We start from the raw sequence: 14,529 nt of genomic DNA, 5'->3' as shown, positions 1-14,529 counted from the left end.
TAAATTATACTTTCAGCACAACCACTCAGTTGAATGAAGAAATTCAACTTTCATTGCATTCTTTTCAACTGTATGGTGATACCTTAAGCCGTGTTCGGAAGGCCTGTAGAGCCAGCTTATGTAATCAATAAAAAAAAAAATGATATAGACTTAAAGTTCTAACATGACACGTCACCTCTTTCCAATGTCTGCAGACTATCTGGCAAAGCATGGCCGTCTCAGTGAGCTAGAGGCCAGGAGGAAGTTCTGGCAGATCCTGTCAGCGGTTGAGTACTGTCACAACCGGAACATCGTTCACAGAGACCTGAAGGCTGAGAATCTGCTGCTGGATGGCCATATGAACATCAAGATTGCAGGTAACACATTGCACAGGGGACCCATAAACTCAGTAGATGAAAAATCCAGGATCTCCACATGAGTTTTTGATCTATTGCCTGTCATGATCTCAGCGCTCGTGGAGTTCAGAAATGTCTTCACTGCCTGCTTAGGTCATTTTTGCAGTGCTGAGAATTGGTCAGAGATTGCTTGCAAGATAGCTGTTTGGCGAGAGATCCCATGACAGACATCTTAAAAGCTTAAAGGCCTGTGTTACTTTTTCAAAACTGATGATCAGAGGAACTTAAAAATGCTTCCCTGGTGACTCTTGAGTTTAAAAACATGAAAGATGGAGGACAAAGACAAGAACAGACCCAGAGGCAGATATTTGAGGCTAAGCTGGAAGTCTGTAGTACAGGCATCAAAGTGCGATTATTAAGCAGCTGGTGTTTAGAGCTAGCTTGTGGGAATGTCACCCCGCTGCCTTGTCCCAGAGCGGAGAAGGGGAAGGCTGGGGTAGTCGCAGGGACGGTTAGGTTTAATGGAAGAGGAGATAGGGCGATGGGATTGACTAGCTACTTTGGAGACAGAGTATCGGATAAGGGGATGAAGGAAGAATGATAAGGAGCGTGCATAGCAGGGTGGCAGGCCTTCAGTTAGGACCATGTTATGAGAGAGTCTGAGGTTTATCTGAGGCTTAATTCAGAGCTGATACTGAAATCCATCTAAGGTGAGCTGATCACATGAGAGCGGCTAAAAATACGAGTGTGAAAGGATACCAGACCCTGAATATGTGCTAGAGAAGGAAATGGCTTCCTGTCCTCAAAGGACTTCATATCATCAGCTTCAGGTAGTTGAATCAAATCCTTGTTTATTGGTGTGATAAATGCACCTTTTTCTTTCTTCCGAGACCAGAAAAGGACAAAGCGGACAGAACTACAGAATAACTGTTTTCGTTGCATCATTACTCACATCATCCTGTCCACGGTTTCTCAGAAGGGTCCAAGATGATAACCTGGAGATGTTATTACCCGAGCAGTAATTTTCACAAACATGTCTGACTCACAGCTGATTGTCCGCACAGCAGATTAGATTTGAAGCAGGAAAACAATGAACAGAACATTACCTGGCTTGTGATTAGTGAAAATTTCTCTGGGGAGGACATCATCTCCAAGGTACACGCCGTGCTCCTCTTGACTACAACATGCTCGGACAAGTTTGGTAAATGGCACATGAAGTTTGGATGAGTACAGGTGTCAGATTTGCACTGTACATGGGATCGACTCGTTTCGAGAGAGTTATAGATGTACTGCTTTTTGTGCATGTGCATGCTGAAACGTAATGGTTATTTTTCATTGTTAAGTAATCAGATTATTTTCAGATCTTAAGGGAAAATGTGCTAGGCCTTCTGCTATCAGGGTGCTATTGATTGAACCATTAGTTTGTTCATAAAATGTCCTCAGTTTAGTAACATCCAGACGAATCTTTTTCACAGTCTTAAGCAGCATTGTTCATCATAGTCTTCTGTACAAGGACAAGTTATATTGGTGAAATACACTCTGTAGTCACAATATGAATCGAAACAATGAAGGTCGTGAGACTGATTTCTAAAGAAAACGTTGCTTAAGTCTCCTACTTTTATCTAGTATCTTGCTTTTAATGGTATTTCTGTTATTTCTTTTTATTTAAAATCTTAGTTATTGTTGTGTTATTAAATGTTATTTTGCAAATGGGTCTGCAAGATTAACAAGAAAAGATTAAAATGAAAGTAATAGTCCTAATAATAAACATTAATAGTAATGCAGTGGTTGTATAGGTTTAAAATAGAGGTTGAAAGGTATTTTTAGCTGACTGACTCGCTGTCAATCAGGAGCCCATTTAGCCTTTCTAATCCTGACATGCATTTGTCGGACATTTCATTAGGTATACCTTGCTAGTACCAGGTTGGACTCACTTTTGCTTTCACAGCTGCTTGATTTCTTCGTGGCATAGATTTAAGATAAGATAAGATAAGATAAGATAACTCTTTATTGTCATTGCACAGTCATACATAGTACACTAGTACAATGAAATTGGAAAACTGTCCTACGTCGGCAACAACCAACCATGTAACACAACACAACATGACACGATACGGCACATCACAACGCAACACAAACAACACAACACAGTATAATAACTTAGTTAAAAAGAAGAAGAAGAAGAAGTGTATTTGTATTACTGTTATTATTGCACATTAATTATTATTGCACCTTGTTATAAATATAAATATTATTATTATTATTACTGTTTTTACTAGGGATGCACCGATACCGATACTGGTATCGGGTATCGGGGCCGATACTGTAAAATGCGCGCGTACTCGTACTCGTAAAAGTTAACCGATACCATGAACCGATACTAATGTAGCCCGGATGGGAATTTGGGAGTAGATACTCATAATTCCCATGGACTTGAACGCCACGGTAACATAAGGTGTTCACAGTTATGTGATGTAACTGTACCCTGAATTTAATTTGCCCTGTAATATGTCACAAGGTAAATACAGGTAATTAATTAGAGCAATCAAACTGTTATGTTAATCATAAAGTATTATTGTATGGTATGTAACTCTGAAGGAGTTAAAATATTGTTCAGAGTTCTAATTTTCTGGAGGCCCGTGAAGGTAGCATATAACGGGACCTGTGTATCTGTTGCAATGGAGGAGGAGAAGAGAACGGCATGGAGAGATGCACGAGGTTAGCTGAGCCAAAGTGAGACTCCGCTAGTTTTACTGAGGTTAACTAGCACAAAAGAGTGTGTGACTAGAAAGCTAACCGTGTGGGAGCTTCGCAACAGAGTGTGGGTGAAGTGACTTTTGTTTCAACGGTAGCACCACCGTGGAAATCTGTGTTTCCAGCTAAGACCGTTGAGGCTAAAGGCTAGCCCGGACTGCTTGGCTGCGCCACGGCGGCAGCCGCTATGGACTGTCGGAGAGCTGGACAGTGACGGGCTAACGCGCTGTAGCAGAGACAGCATCGGGTCCGCAGGGAGTGGATTTAGTGTGGGACTGGTGAACGGCGACCTACCGAGCAACGGAACTGTAAGTCAGACTTTTGTGCTCTTACTGGGGAGAAGAGGATTTTTCTCCATCATCCGGCGTGAGCAGCAAACAGGCCTGCAACAAGTGTGAATGTGAGTGTGTGTGGGGCCCCATGTGAATATTGTATGTTTAGTGGAGTTATATAACGTGTTTTGGAGTGTATATTAGTGAGTCACTTACCAAAAGGTGATAACATAAGTTGGGTTGTTTAATATAATTTGAAAGGGAATTATTTCATTTATACAGTGTATTTCATTTGGTTAAGGAATTGGAATATCATTTGAGTTTAAAAAGGGATGTGTTGTACAGTATTTGTCTCTGCCCTTCACGTTCAGTAAACGTTTCGTTTGTGTTAAAGAGTTGTCTGGGGTCGTTTCTTTACTACTGGTTAAGTTTAACTTGTGTGTGGTAGAAGTATCGGATTTTGTACTCGGTATCGGCAAGTACTCAGATCTAAGTATCGGTATCGGATCGGTTTGAAAAAATTGGTATCGTTGCATCCCTAGTTTTTACCGTTGTTAACGGTAAGTCCAGGTAGGTAGCCAGTCAAGTTTAGCTATTTGCATTGACTAGGGCTATTGCCCTGTTGTAAAAGCTGTCCTTGAGTCTATTCGTTCGGGACCTCAGCAGCCTGAACCTCCTGCCAGACGGCAGCAGCTTAAACACCCAGTGTCCTGGGTGTGTGCAGTCCCGTAGGATGCTGCGTGCCCTCTTGAGACAGCGAGTGCTGTACAGGTCCTTCAGGGAGGGAAGAGGATGTCCAATGATTTTTTGGGCCATGTTGATGACCCTCTGGAGTGCCTTTCTGTGTGCTGCGGTGCAGCTGGAGAACCACACACTGATGCAATATGTCAGCACACTTTCAATGGAGCAGCGGTAGAAGACGGTCAGCAGCTCCTTCTTCAGGTCCATTTTTCTGAGGATTCTCAGAAAGTGGAGACGCTGTTGGGCCTTCTTTAAAACTGCAGAGGTGTTTGAGCTCCATTGGAGGTCTGTGTCTATGTGCACACCCAGAAACTTGAAACTGGAGACCCTTTCCACACACTCCCCGTTGATGCTGACAGGCTGCAGCTCAGACTTCCTCCTTCTGAAATCAACAACAAGTTCTTTTGTCTTGTTGGTATTGAGGTCCAGGTTGTTATCTACACAAGAAGGTGCTGGAAACAGTCCTCGTGGGTTTTGGTCCATATTGACACAATAGCATCACACAGCTGCTGCAGATTTTCCAGCTGCACCTATGATGTGAATCACCTGTTCCACTACATCACAAAGGTGCTCTATTGGATTGAGATGATTATGAAGTGATTATGAAGCCTATCGGAGTACACCGTTACACCGCTACCATCAGCGTGAACTGTTTATAAAAGGCAGGAAGGAACCACGACCACATCTACGTGTCTAAAGGCACTGAGGTGCTGCCATGCGGTTGGCTGATTACGTATTTGCATTAATAAGCAGTTGAGCAAGTGTTTGGTATTTTGCGTTGATAAAATAAACGGCTAATTAAATCTTAATATAATCAATTCTTTTTCTATTTGTCGGCTAAATACGTTTTGGCACTACTCTGAATGTGTACATCCAGATAAAGTGCCAATGCTTCTGGGTTTTTCTCTTCAGTCCAGTGGTGGCTTCGTGGCTTCTAAAGGCCACCTCTGCTCAGTCTGTATGTACCTTAACAGGCGATCAGTCAAAGAAAGGTCATTCTCCTGGTGGCTGCAGAGGAAAGAGGAACAGGAGCAGCAGGGTGTGCCCTTAATGTTTTCACTTCAAACAGCCCCTTTACATTCGAGTTGACAGATTGAAAGCAATGGAAAGAGAGGAGGAGGAATAACAAAAACAAAAGCAGGCATTGGCTGCTGGTTCAGAGTAAGCGAGAACGCCGCCATTGTGGTTAAGCAGGGAAATGCACGCGTACAGTGCAGTGTATACATTTCCTGTTTTTGAGCTTTATTCACTTCACGTGTTTTGATCACATTATCCAATACATGTTGTCATATCACTAAAATGCTTTCAGCAGCTATTTACAGCTTCATTATTTGAAGCTTTCATGTTGAAAGTATCCACAATGACGTTGCTAAAAGTGCACCACACCCTAAAGGTGTTTCATGTCTACGTCCAGATCAGAATCACCACTCTAAATGCTTTTTGACGAGAATGAGTTTAATTAATATTAGCATTAAATTAATAACAATGTAAAAAAAATATGAAAAGTCTAATAGCTGCATAATTAAGATTGTTTTCTTGGCTGAGCCGAGGAGAGCACACCACATTTTACAATGTATGCCAGATTCTCAAAATTTCAACTTTGAAGGAAGTTGAAGGAAGAAATTTTCTTTTCTTCGCATGCTACATAGAAACTTACAACTTGCTTCATTTCAATTCATCATGTTTAATCATGGGAGGAAAGTTAAAGGGTGAAAAATGTTGCAGGTGAAGGAAGCAATAAGAAGGTTCAAGAATCCAGTTCAGTGTTTTGGAAAACCTGATCTAGAAGAAAAAGGAGGATAAAGAAAAGCAGCTGCAGCCACAAGTTTACTGATGCTCCGTACTGCTTAAGTACAAGTGTGCCGTCCTCTAACTGCACCATCATACAATTGTTTTGTTTTACACGTGCAGTCTTATAAACCTTTATAGGTTCTTGCCTGACATCTTTTAGCTAATATTATGTTAATGTTGCCGTGTGCGACACACGCCCGCTCGCGCCCCGCCCTTTCTGTAGAGCTGGGACTGCTGTTAGTAGCCTGCAGCATGCTGGAGTGTTTGACGTCAACCAGTCTGCTCAGTATTCAGCTCCATGAAATGGGTCACAGCTTCTGACGATAAACCAGCTGCACTGCTCCACTCAGCTCTGCCTGCATCTCACATCTCGCATCTCACCTTCGCAGCAGCTTTAGACAGCAAACATACTTGTAATAAACCCACAGTGTCACGCTGCTTTAGCTCTCATTTTATTCCAGCCGCACCTGCTGCTACCTGCATTGCAGTAATTAAACGGTTCGACTACACGAGCTCACGTACACACTCAAAGAGCCGCTCAGCTCTGTTCAGGAGTTTACCCTTTGCTAATTGCTTAAACTTGATTCCTCCAGGTATTTAAGCTATAATCTCCTGCAGCTTTTCTTGTGTGTGCAAAAAACAAAAAAACATTTGACAGCCTGGATTCTTCATAGTCTTCTTTATTTTTAAGCATTTTGCCTTTAAGAGACACCATGCAGCAAAGTTTGCTGTAGAAATGGCCAGTCTGATCACATTTTATGATGTAACTCTTGACTATCAGACCTCTGCACACCCACACAGCCTCAGTTTTTAACACTAAAACAATTTGTCACTACACAGAAAAAAACAAAACCCCTAATAATTTACTTACCATTGTTTTTCTAGCATTCTAAATCTGACTGAGTCATACAGATTCAAACTACTAAAAACTAGGTCTGTCCAGCTTATTTATAAGAGTTTGCTCAAATATCCCCAGTTCGAGATCAGGAGGAGAGACAGACCCAGCCTCCGGAGGTCACAAGTTAGTGCACTCCTAAGTGCTGGTGCCAAGCCCGGGAGGGGTTTATGGAAGGGTATAAAATCTGTGCCAAATCAAATATGCGGATCCATCCGCTGTGTCGACCCTTCGGGAAATAAGGGAGCAGCCGAAAGTACCTCTCACCTATTAAAGTTAGAAATGGATACTTGGTTTGGTCTGGTTTTGATTTTTGTGAAGAAAACAACAAAACAAGAAAAAAACTGAACTTTGGAGAAAATTGTGTTTCCACAATTCTCTGAACACATGGAGTTGACACAGGAAAAAAATACAAATTTCTTGGTAATTAAAAGTCACACGATCAGTCCTGATCATCTCATCAGTTTGAATTTGGCTTAAATTGGTCGATAGTTTCTTTTACATGAACTGCAAAGGATCATGTTGAGGAAAAGGGGGTTTGGGTCGCACTGGCTCTTGCTCTCACACACACTGCTCATTGTGTTGTTTGTGTCTTTGCATGTGTGTGTGAACCCACATCACCTCCAGCCCCATTATGTAAGCCAGATTTTTATTTTTTTTTTAATCTCTTATTTATTTGTTTTGCAATACATTTTTGGTGTTTATGTAACTGTTTCAAATTATGGAAAAACGGTGGGGGTGGAGGGCTAAGTGAGCGTGATTGTCTGCTCCTGTAGCTGTCAGGCTCCGTGACGCCTTCCCATTGATAATGAACTAACTAAGCATGAAATTATTTATCCATTGTTATTTTTCCGTTTCTCTTTTCTTTTCTTTTGATAGAGCAAAGAGTATTAAAAATTCAATCCAGTCTCCAAGTTGATAAATAAAAATCAAATTCTCAAAACTAAGAAACTTTTTTTTTTTTTATTTTGTATAAACTGAATTAGAACAAACTGATATTTTAGTTGAGAGGACCTGAGGGATGAGAAGAAGAGAACATAGGTGAAAGTCATATTGACTCATAAGAAAATAGGTTAGCTGAGTGATTGCAGGCACACATGTTGGCTCAGTGCAATTTGTCCAATTATGCTGCAGCATTTAGTTGGATGGTAATGAAAGGCAGACATGAACTTCCCATCATTTTGTCCATTTGTTCACATTTTTTTTTCTTCTGAAGATTAAAATCTGACTTTTAGCCATTCTAAGGGAACCAATCAGAGAACAGCACCGATTACCTCATGTCGGTCTCCAGGGGAGGTTACCTCATACAAAGGTCCATTTCGTAAATGTACAAATATGTGGATCACACATTGCGTTATACAAAACTTGCATGAAGACACAAAACTATGAACTGCTACTCTGAGTTTTGTCTTCATGCTGAATTTGATAAACTATTTATAGTTTTCCCATTTCAACATATCACATCCATACTGTTTATAGTCTCAAAGTGCCTGAACTCTCTTTTTTCTTTTCTTTTTCTTTCATTTTACGGTCACAGGGCAGAAACTGCTGGACAACAGCAGGATTTCTGTGTGCCATTACCAACTCTACAAGCCTAAATGTCTGAAACGATCTTTAATCTACTTACCGCCCTGATGTTTCGCCTTCTGCAGATTTTGGATTTGGCAACTTTTTCCAGCCCGGGAAGCCTCTGGCCACATGGTGTGGCAGCCCGCCCTATGCTGCTCCAGAGGTCTTTGAGGGACAACAGTATGAAGGCCCACAGCTGGATATCTGGGTAAAATGGCTGATTGCATAAATCGGACATCTCTTTAACACCTTATTTTTAATAATTCCTTTTAACTGCATACCCGTGGATTGAATTTCCCTGTAATATCTTCTCAGCTCTATTGCTGAGATTTTAAGCACCGTCTGCTTTAGTAAGCCACGTGAAATCATCGGATGCTCACTTCTGAGACTGTTATGTATTCATATATTAGTGGAAACAAAGTTTTGATTTCATACAGTCAGCAGGTTTGGTTCCTGTCATGTCATTCTGCGGTTACGTGGAATGTTTTTTCCCAACCACAGTTTGTAGCCTCCTATATATCGCAATCATTTACCATAAAGTTGTGTGTGTGGACTCATGCTTTAGTGGGACACATGTCTGAGTTGTTTACATTTACATACCTAAGATTGATTAATCTACTGGTTGTTCTTCACTCCTATCCTCACCTTGTTTTCTTGTGTGTGCATTTTTTCATGTTTCCAGAGTATGGGGGTGGTGCTTTACGTGCTGGTGTGTGGTGCATTGCCATTTGATGGGCCCACTCTGCCTGACCTCCGGCAGAGAGTACTAGAGGGAAGGTTTCGCATCCCCTACTTCATGACTGAAGGTAAGAGGAGAGGGCCTCGCTTTTTCCTGCAAGCGCAGATGCGTTTGGTGTAATAGTGAAAGACGTTCGGGTCTTCTATACAACAGCATGTAGTCAACTTGAGGAAAAAAAGTCATTAAAGTTCTTGGTAGGAACACTGACGCACAGACGAATAGATCACGCTTTCCTATTTGAGTCACTCCTGCAGCTATAACCAGTCAAGAGGTCAGTCAGCATTCCACCAGTTTGAAGGGGATACAATATGAAGCACTGCAGTGTGTGTGTGTGTGTGTGTGTGTGTGTGTGTGTGTGTGTGTGTGTTTATGTGAGCGTTCAGGCTGCAGAGTGAGTCAGTTCGGCTAACGGTCTCAAGCAGCCCTGCTGTTAGCGGCTGTGCTGGCTGGCTGGCTGTAGATTGAGTCCAGAGCTGGAGCTGTTTATGTAACCTGGGGAAGAGCCAGTGAAGCCCTCCAGCAGCTTGCCTGTCTGTCCCTCTGTCTGTTAGGATGTCTGCCTGACTCATACCCTCTGTGAGACAGCTTCCTGTCCGTCTGTAGCCCTGTCTGTTTCTTCTGTCTTGTTTCTCTGTGTCCCATCTGCACGTCTGAAGCAACTTCTCCGCAGGGGGGTGTGGTTAGAGAGTCGACCAGACTTTTTTTTTTTTTTTTTTCCCCCTCCTCCTCCTCCTTGCTGTTCGGGACCTTGAAACAATTAAGACATACGGGGAATGTAGGAGTGTAATGTCAGCTCCCTGGCCAGACTGACACTCGAACCCGCCTACCCACCCCCAGTCCAGCCCCTGTTCTGCGAACAAGGAGAACATAGTGTGCTGATTTCTTTATCCAGAAACGGTCCGTCTTATTTCCTCCAGTCGCTCGCACTGGCCGACACTATAGTGCACTATACTACAGACCACACACTGTACATGCTGTGGTTAACCCCACAGCCAGCGACTTACTTAGTGACTTAATAACTGTAAAAGATGTCATTTTTTTTAAGGCTTGTTGGCCTGTTTGAGTATTCTTTGGTCAGCAAAAACTAAGGTCATCTTTTAAATGCTAGGTTTAGAGGGCTATCATATTTACATGTAATAGCTACCTATGTGTAGCTGCTTCCCTTTCTTTAGGGCAGAACACCATTGAGCAGAGGAATGTGTGTATGCTGGGGTAATTACCACAGCAGCCTGTAATCGTTCTGTATGTTCAGTCATGTTTGATGGTGGTTAAAATACTGGGATATTACCTGTGAGATAAAAATCAATGACATCTAAAACGATTACTTGCTCTTAAATCCATTGCAGTTCCTCTTTATTGGAAACTGGTGGTGGTGTAAGGCACTGGATAAGAACAGACTGTCGATCAGGCAGTCAGCTACATGGGCATGCATTCTCACCCCCTTTACATGTAGTCTGACCTTTCCTGGTGGTTAGCAGAAGCTCACCTTCAACTGTTCTTATAAACAGGGCTGTAGCAACAAGCAGAGACTCAGACAAATTGTAGTGCGTTGTGCCGCATTTTATTCAAAAGGAATTTGTAACTTAGCAGCTGCACAAGCTGCTAAGTGGCCACAGCATGTAGTAGAAGTGCATTGAAGGACGTGCTGGTTATGCACATAACGAGGAGAAAATTGAGTTGGCTGCACTACCAGGCACGAGGTAGAGGAAAAAAAAAGTGTGATGTAAGCAGATGTTAGTAGATCAGCAGGGCAACTGAGAAGAATGTGCAGCAGGGAGTTAATGTTAGCAGACAGGTCCTTGGGCTCTGTGTTTATGAACTGCTGAGGGTCTCTCTCTTCACAGGATATCTGCTGAAGGTGATGCACGGATGAAAATGTTCCGAAAATCAAATTCTCTTTGAAAACTCAATTTTGGCATATTTGTATGTGAGATGTTTGTTTGCTAAAGTAAAAAGATAATATGACGACTACTCTTGAGAAAGTGAAATAATTCAGTCATCATGTTTTGATTTTTTTTTTTAATTTTAATATAAATGCTACAAAATAGGAGTGATTAATTTCAAAAATAATGATGACCAATTGCAGGGCTTATTTGATGAAAGCTCGCCTGTTTTGCTTTAAGACAACTGCAGTCAAGTAAATGTGTAAGGTTGCTGTCTGGTAGGCAGGAATGCACTGCAGGCAGTAGGGGTGCAGTCAGGCCAAAGCAGCACAGCCAGGGGAGCTGTAATCCTGTTAAGAACCCAGCTGTGTCTGACGTCAAACTCATCTAGCCTCTAACTAGAGGTGAGGAGCTCTCATTAGGAGGGAAGGAAAGTAGAAAGGAGTGTAGTCACGCTGTTCAGATGTGACGGCAGGAGAACCTAAGAAAAGAACTTAGCAGATTTTAGGCTCTTAAAGTGTTATTTCTGCCCCACTTCATCTGGGCTACTTTGATAAGGGCATGACGCTTCGAGGCTTTGTTTGCGTCATTATATTTACAAGAAGTACTTAGCATTAACCAAACATAAAGGAACATTTTCTGATCATAAAAAAAAAATCCTGACTGATTGCTCTTCCCACCCCTCGCAGACTGTGAGCACCTGATCCGCAGAATGTTGGTCCTGGACCCGTCAAAGCGTCTCTCTGTGGCCCAGATTAAAGAACACAAGTGGATGACTCTGGATGTTCCAATACAGAGGCCAGTACTGTACCAACAGCCTCTGTCTTCTGAGGGTGAGGCCGGCGTAGGAGAATACAGTGAACAGGTCCTTCGGTTGATGCACAGCCTTGGTATCGACCAGCACAAGACTATAGAGGTGAGAACAGAGCAAGAAGGAAGTTTTTTATATTTTTTTCAAGCTGAATTATAGTGTAAATGTGTGAGGTTTAAAGGTCATGTCTTTAGACTGTGGAGGAGGCGATAATAATGATAGTGGCCAAGACAAGACTAGATAAGCATAACTCTAACTTTGCAGGTAACAGATATATTGCACTAGGCTGCATATAAAGCTGAGAGTTCAGCAGTAAACTACTTAAGCTGATAAAAGTAGGGGGAAAAGGGTTCCTCATTGTGATCCAAGGAAAGATTTAATAGTGGGTCCATAATTGGGTATTTGGGTAGTTGCCTATCTCAACTAAACAGTATAATGTCATTGCGATCCTCTCTCTTAAACCCTTCTCTTGCTAAGAAATTAAATTTATCAATTACTTCATTGGCATAAAGAACATGCACACTTCTGAACTGATTTTCCACTATTCAGCAGTCACAGTACAGTTGTGTTAAGGCATTTACACACATTCATCATGGGCATAAATGCTAATGCTAATTTTAATCATTTCTTTAAACTGTTCTTTTTTCCTTTTTCCTGGATGGAATGATTGTACAGCGTACATCTTAAATGACCTTAAAAACAAGAATTGGGAGCACAAGTTTGAATTTATTCTGGATTTTCTCTAATCCACCCACGGTCAAAATTATTTAGGCTCAAATACACAAATACAGCACTAGTAATATGTGGTTAAATGTCTCTAAGCAAGTTGCGACTCGACCAGGAGCTTTTGGTAGCTATCAACAAGCTTCTGGCTGAATATTTGACAAATCTTCTTGGTAGAATTAGTAGAGTTCAATTAAATTGTTTGTTTTCCTGGAACAGAGTGTGCAGTGTTCTTTGAAAACCTCACCTTTACTCCTCAAAACATACCTCTTGTCAGTTTAGCCAGACAGCTCGAGCTTTGTCTCGTCTGGCCATAAAACATTCCCCAGAAGGTATTTGTCTTGTCCATAGAGACAGCTGCAAATTTCAGTTGAAGATGTCAATTTTGTGGCACTTATTAATAAGAATACAATTTTATTTCTCAGATCTTCATTGAGTTCTGTGGACTTTCCCATTGCTCAGAGTATTGGTCAGTCCAATGAGTCGAACAAATCCATCTTATCCCCACAAAGAGAAAATACTAGATGTAGTCGATTATGATCATTAACCAGAAGTTATTAGAGCTTGTAAAGTGAAGACATTTTAGAAACTTAAAAAAAACACAAGAATTAGGTGCACAGGTTTGAATTTATTTAACTCCTTAAAGATGTGTGCTGTACAATCATTCCATCCTGGAAAAAAAAACGTTAAAACAAACCATTAAAACCATGTAAATGTGTATGTAAACTTCTGCCCACGACTCTATGTAAATATCTTACAGCCCTGATTGAAACAGATTCTTTTTACTCTCGAGGAATCGAAACCACTTTTTGAACTACTAAATCGAGCTGTGATTAAAGTGAAACTCTGAACTGCTGTATATAATGTATGCTGCCTTGTCAGCTTCCATATTCTCTGCATTGTATTTTTATCAACACTCTGCCCTTCAGCTGCTGCAATAACCCAGTTTCATACAGGGATAATTAAAGAATTATCTCACCATATCTTAAGAGCTGTCACAGTCAAGTCATCCTCATAACTTCAATCACAGACACTACCATTTATATTGTCTGTCATCCTCCAGTCTCTGCAGAACAAAAGCTACAACCACTTTGCTGCTATCTACTACCTGCTGGTGGAGCGGCTAAAGGCCCATCGCTGCAGCTTCCCCGTCGAACAGAGGCTCGACGCCCGCCAGCGACGACCCAGCACCATCGCCGAACAGACTGTCGTCAAGGTAACTTCGGGGCATTGAGGCGTTTCTGAATAATGCGTTTAGATTATTTTCCACGCCTCCCTGATCAAAGATCTGTTATTCACACCTGCACCCAGGAACAAACAAACGGAAAGACATGGCCCAACCATTTATTTGTCCGTGTCTTCGTGTGCTCTCGTGCAGTCTTTTCTACCCAGCCTTGATCTTAATGCCTTTCCCTCAGTTGCATTATTCATGTTTTTCTTTTCTCTGCCTACTGCCTCTTCTTACCAGCACTATGCAATTCCTCTCTCATTTCCATCACCATGTAGGACCTAGCTTTCCTTTCTGGTTGGCGTTGTAAATGCAAAAATTTACCGCCCCTCGTACTTTGTCGTAGTTACATGTTTAAGAAGGATATTGTTATGAGCTGGTCTTAAATTAAGGGGCTTTGATGTAATTTCTAAGACTCATCTTAATTTTTTCCCTCTCCACAGTCGACCAGTGTTTCTGCCCAGGTGGGTTTGCTCCAGCAGGGCGGTCGTTTGTTGCGTTCTCCTGCTGTGCCTCAAGCGTCCTCTGATGCTTTCGCCTTCCCCCAGACTGCATCTCCCCTGGAGCAGACTTTCATGGTGGAGGATGTCAACACACCCAAAGTAGGTGCAATGCTAGTAAAAACAAGTTGTGGCTTTGTAAATGGGGATGTATTTTTGTTTTGTTGTGCGTCTGCTTGTTTGTTCACTGTCCTTGTTTTACAGCTCGCTCACACGAGACGACTTAGTCGCTGAATTTGTAGTTATTACGGTCATTATCAGCTGCTGCAAGTATCATCCCAATAAGCT

At 41.8% G+C, this 14,529-nt stretch overlaps 1 protein-coding gene across 3 annotated transcripts in view; it reads left to right on the top strand.

Annotated features, from left to right (window-relative positions):
* sik2b (salt-inducible kinase 2b) overlaps positions 1 to 14,529 on the top strand; it is a 49,314-nt gene that overhangs the window by 21,388 nt on the left and 13,397 nt on the right. For all 3 annotated transcript variants that reach the window (XM_031749893.2, XM_031749892.2, XM_039598298.1), the window contains 6 exons: positions 195 to 356; positions 8,441 to 8,565; positions 9,040 to 9,163; positions 11,669 to 11,895; positions 13,577 to 13,729; positions 14,185 to 14,343. In XM_031749893.2, coding sequence (XP_031605753.1) covers positions 195 to 356; positions 8,441 to 8,565; positions 9,040 to 9,163; positions 11,669 to 11,895; positions 13,577 to 13,729; positions 14,185 to 14,343 — 950 coding nt within the window. The remainder of the gene's footprint in view (positions 1 to 194; positions 357 to 8,440; positions 8,566 to 9,039; positions 9,164 to 11,668; positions 11,896 to 13,576; positions 13,730 to 14,184; positions 14,344 to 14,529) is intronic.

The sequence above is a fragment of the Oreochromis aureus genome, linkage group 14 (assembly GCF_013358895.1).
Source record: "Oreochromis aureus strain Israel breed Guangdong linkage group 14, ZZ_aureus, whole genome shotgun sequence".
In the NCBI taxonomy this organism is placed as follows: Eukaryota; Metazoa; Chordata; class Actinopteri; order Cichliformes; family Cichlidae; genus Oreochromis; species Oreochromis aureus.
This window is presented reverse-complemented; position numbering and strand designations above follow the sequence as displayed.